Below are 5190 nucleotides of genomic sequence, written 5' to 3' on the forward strand. Positions count from 1 at the left end.
ACTCCTGCTGGCCACACCATTTCTGATACAGGCCAGGACGCTGTTGGCCTTCTTGGCCACCTGGGCACACTGCTGGCTCATCTTCAGCTGGCCACTGACCACCGCCCCCAGGTCCTTTTCGGCCAGGCAGCTCTCCAGCCACTCTTCCTCAAGCCTGTAGTGTTGCATGGGGTTGTTGTGGCCCCAGTGCAGGACCCAGCACTGAGCCTTGTTGAACCTCATACAGTTGGCCTTGGCCCATTGATCCAGCCTGTCCACAGTCTTCCTACCCTCGAGCAGATCAACACTCCTGCTCAACTTTGTGCCATCTGCAAACTTAACTGAGGGAGCACTCGATCCCCTCATCCAGATCATTGAAAAAGATAATAAATAAAACTGGCCCCAATACTGAGGGAACACTGTTTGTGACCGGCCACCAGCTGAAGTTAACTCCATAATCTGCTGCCACTTGCTCTCATCTTGTTTGCATAGGTTTTCAGGGGCTTGCCTGTGCAAACAGGTCCTGTGAAGATGAGGCCATATGCAAACAGAGAACAGCTGTTTGTGATTGCATGTCAGGCTTGCTCCTGTTGAGGGGAGACGGAGAAATTAGCAGAGGGGCAGCTGTGAACTATGGCATTAGTAGATAAATGTAGATATCTACTAATAGGAATTAGTAGATATTAAGAGAATATTACCCTACTTTAAGGTGAAGTGTCATTCTTCACAGGTATCTGAAGTGATCTGGTATTCCCATAAGTGCTTTTTACACCATACTTCCATTCCAGGCTGTGAATGGTGATAGCATCACTGAGCCTCATTATTTTCTAGCTTATCTTTCAACTGTGGACAAATATTTTGCTGCAGATTTGCAAGATGGCAAAACCATCACGCTCTGAGGTGATGGAACATACGATTTACACTGGCACAGCTTTCTCTGTGTGATGTAATCAAAGAAAGTCAAGTGTACACACATCGCAAACCCACATCAGGCTGATCTTATCAGCCGCATCCATGGAGGTGCCTCTGGCTGAAGGTTAAGTTTGACTGGTTAAATCACACCATGCCCGGAGCTGTGAAAAGCTCTGCATTCCTGGATACATCCGAACTGAAGTGCAGCACCAGGGTGTCTCTCCTGCCAGGTCTTCACACACATGCTCTTGACGCTAGTCCTGTGTTTTGTCCTTCCCTAAGCACTCCTGCTTCCAGTGCCTTTCCTGCTGCCACGCAGTTCTCCGTTGCAGCCTTTGTCCTGTGACTGTCATTCAGTCTGAGCTAAGCTCTGAGCAAAGGTTGTGAATATCTTTACATAACCAGAGAGGTGCCTAGTGGTGTGTACAGGCATCATGGAAAGATGGAGCTGTTAAACGCTGTTGAGATTGGTGGGAATTAAGACTCTCAGCACATTAAGTACATTTGTAAATACTCCTCATTCTGAATATATTTTTAAACCTGGCTCTCCGTGGCTGATGCTGAAGTGGCGAGAGCTTCCTGACAGTTCTGTGCCCTTTAGAGGTACGTGTTTCTTACTGCCAGTTTGTAAGTACTTAAGAAATGACAGGCTGGTTGTCCTCAGAATGCCTTTGAAATAGGGAATTGTTTTCACTTCACAAATGGGTAACTCGGGCATATATTGTGATTGATGTTCCTTGTAAGCATGTGAATTGAGGATTTAACTTGCACGGAGCTTTGGATGTACAAAGGTATACATGAAGTCTAGGTGTTGCCTGTTGAAGCACACAAGTGCATGTCGTATTTGACTCTCTTTTTTATAGGTGGCATTGGAGAAGCAGTGTGCGCTGCAGTAGTGGGTGAGCCTGGTATCACAGTCAGTCGCTTGGCTGTATCTCATGTGCCACGCAGCGGGAAGTCAGCTGAGCTCCTGAAGATGTTTGGCATTGATAAAGATGCCATTGTGCAAGCGGTTAAGGTGGCAGTGTCCAAGTCAAGAAACGCGGAGTAGTTTGAAGCATCTTGGCTATGTTACAGAAAAGCAGTGTTCAGAGAAGTACTGTAAGTTTAAGGCAGGCAAAGGTGCTTTGTAGAGAGTTCTAATAAAAATACCAGCTTAAAAAACCTTCTGGTTTTTAATCTCTTTTTTCTCTGTGGGATTTTGTGCAGTGGGGTAACATCTGAATGTTTTCAGTAGTTGAAAAACCTTCAGGTTATTTAACAATTTGTGGGCAGCAGCCCTTTGCCTGCCTGCTGTGTAGCAGGAGCATTTTCTGCTTTGCAACTAACCTGCCCTGCTGTGAGCTCTAGTGTGGGAGGGGCTGGGTGCTCACTGAAGGTCTGAGTGGGCTGTGCTTCAGCAGGGACATAGACGTTGGGCGTTGTAGCCTAGAGGGAATAGTTGTTCAGTATTTGGTCCAACTTAACTGCTGAAGATTAAAATCCTGTCTTGAAGGGAGTTTGGTGAAAACTGAGTTCTTCCTTCGCTGCCGGAAGAGTTCACCAGTCCCTCTTCTGGACAGAATCGTTGGGCATTGGACAGTGAAAACCAGGAACATGTGTTGCAGGAGGAGTGTGGCTGGTGCCTCTGCTTCAGTTCCTCCTCTCTGGCATTGGGCATTGGACAGTGAAAACCAGGAACGTGTGTTGCAGGAGGAGTGTGGCTGGTGCCTCTGCTTCAGTTCCTCTCTGCATTGTCCCCAGCCATCTAAAACCAAACAAGAAGGCAGTATCCACTGTGCTGGATCATGTCCGAGTGGAAGGAGATGTACGAGGTCCTGGGGAGCTGACAGGGTGAGGTGGAGGCCCAGCAGAGCTGTGGGAATGAGGCTCAGGAGGGACTTGCTGGACTTGGAGAATGGTAGCTCAGCCAGCACAGGCTCATTTAAGGAGGCTGAAACTCTTCGCAGGAACTTGTATCGTATTTTTGAGCACTTGGCCGGTGCTGCAGCCAGGGTGATAGGCGAGACCAGAATGACAGCATTGCTGCTGGGCGAGAGGCAGGAATGGTTAAAACGCCGAGAAGGGCTCCAGAAGAAGGATCTGAAAGAACAGCAGGAAATGCCCAGATACCCAAGAGGATGCGGCTGAGTGGGTAAGTTAAGTTGCTTTTTTCTATAGAACTGACTCTTCTCTGCTCTAAGTTGGGTGAGCTGTTCATCTCACATGATGGGTTCCACTTGGTGATTTTTAAATGTTTTGCTGGTTTTAAATGTTTTGCTTATTTTACCCTTTAAGCAGCTTCTGTTTAAAAAAAAAACAGATCATTTTGTTGACAGTAGAGTACCAAATTTGAAAACATATTTAGTACTAAAATATGTTTCTCATCCTGACTGTCCCACAAATTACCTTTCAGAAAGATGTTCTATACCAGAGGAAATGTCAAAAAAGCAATTTTCATTAGAGCAGGGTGACTAAGCATAGTTTTCAGTTCACTCAAAAGCTGTTTGACATTAACAATGGTACACTGGTCTGAGCAAGACTTTATTTGCAGACTAACCACAAAATATACAGTATTTTGGTATGACAGAGTATTTCTACAAAGACATGTAAATAGTACATGTAAATGAGAATATAAATATTACCAAATAATTCATATTCATCCTTATTGCTTATGTTAACCCTGACATGTTGGGTAACTGCTGTGCTCTGTTGGTACAGGCCCATGTGCAACTGTTGGTATTTCTGGATGTGCAAATGGAACTGCAACACACAAGAACGATCAACGCTGGTGCTTAAAACTAAGTACAACTGAAAAGTAAGCTTTTTAATTTTCTGAGCAGGGCTCGAAATTGCTTCTCGAGAACTGGGCTGTTTGGGCTAATGGCTTTTAGATCTACATTTCCTTAAAATTTCATGTTCTGTGGCTCTTCCTGTCTGACTTCATACCCACAGGAGGTTGGTGGCATCAAGACCTTACATTTTTAGTAAGAATTTAAAGGTATCCCCTTTTTTTGGCAGTCTGCCTATGATTGCATTAGCCTTACATATATGATGTGTAGCATGTCCCCGTAAAACAAAAGGGAGGTCAAAGCTGCACTTTATTTTACTCAAAGAAAAATGTTGTGGGGGCGAGTCAAATCAAGCACTTTCTTTTTCCCCTCAGAAGAAGAGGTAAAATTTGCTGCTGTTAATAATCTCATTATTGCACCATTATGTCACTGCATGTAAAATCTCACCCAGCTTTCACTGGGTGAAATCATTATACACCCACTATATTGAGTTCTGCCACAATAAATTAATCTGCTCCAGTGCTGTTGTGCCGTTGGGGCTCAACTGTGTAAGCAAGCAGCTGGTGTTTGCCTGGCTCGCAGCATCACAAGGGGTGGAGAGGAGGTGGCTTTGTGGGTGCCAAGATTCCTACTGAAACATCCAGAGCCTAATCCAGAACCCGCGGCGGGTAATGCTGGTCATTTTGTTGACTTTGATACACCATAGGCAGACTAACGTGGTTGCATGGGGGAGGGAAGGAATATAATTCCATTATATTTAATGGAATTAAACATAAACCTACATCTAGGTTGTCTTAAGAGCTCTGCTGAGCATGGGACCCTGTACCGCAGTTTTGGCTTTATTTTTGAGGGGAGGGAATGATGTCTGTCTTTGGTTTAACGTTTCAGTATTTCACATTAGCTTTTTATGTTCACCTCAAAACAGTTCTTCTAATACTAGAAACTCAGATAGTGGGGTTTTGTGGAACTCCCCTGGAAGACTCCTCCTAGGCAGCTTTTCTCATACCTGCGTGATGAAGAGAAAGACTGTCAAGACTATTGTGTTCAAATTATCATGTATCTATGCAGCTTTTCAGCATTCTTCATATTTTGTGCTCATGAACACAGATAAAAATGAGCCTGGTGTCTGTTTGAAGGCCCAACCAGAGAAACCTACCCCCACTCCCTGAATTTTTAATTGAGGTATAGAATTCTTATTCAGACATTGTGAGGAAATAGTTAATACCCCATACAGGGCAGAGTATTAAAAGTGTGACAATGCTGCCACATGGAAAGCATCCAGAATAATTCATTTTCAAACCCAAGCAGCTACAATGAGCTGCAGTAGTTGTTTGGGTTTTTTTTAATTAAGAAAAGAAGATTGGAAATTGTAATTTAGCAAAGTTGGTCTTAAGGCTTGACCAAAATGAAGTACCCAGGAAGGTCTAGGGACTATGCATGCAGTCAGTAAGAAGATCAGTGTTACCTGTTGGCCTGAATTTGTCAATCAGGGGCACAAAACTGTCAAGTACGCTCCGAATTCGATACA

General features: G+C 44.4%; 1 protein-coding gene across 2 annotated transcripts in view; it reads left to right on the forward strand.

The window, feature by feature from the left end:
• LOC104616552 (transketolase-like) overlaps positions 1-2056 on the forward strand; it is a 20369-nt gene extending 18313 nt beyond the window's left edge. For both annotated transcript variants that reach the window (XM_010281597.1, XM_010281598.1), the window contains one exon: positions 1755-2056. In XM_010281597.1, coding sequence (XP_010279899.1) covers positions 1755-1942 — 188 coding nt within the window. In that variant the 3' untranslated portion in view covers positions 1943-2056. The remainder of the gene's footprint in view (positions 1-1754) is intronic.
• Positions 2057-5190: the final 3134 nt, after the last annotated feature.

This window comes from Phaethon lepturus, unplaced genomic scaffold (genome assembly GCF_000687285.1).
Source record: "Phaethon lepturus isolate BGI_N335 unplaced genomic scaffold, ASM68728v1 scaffold26332, whole genome shotgun sequence".
Lineage (NCBI taxonomy): Eukaryota > Metazoa > Chordata > Aves > Phaethontiformes > Phaethontidae > Phaethon > Phaethon lepturus.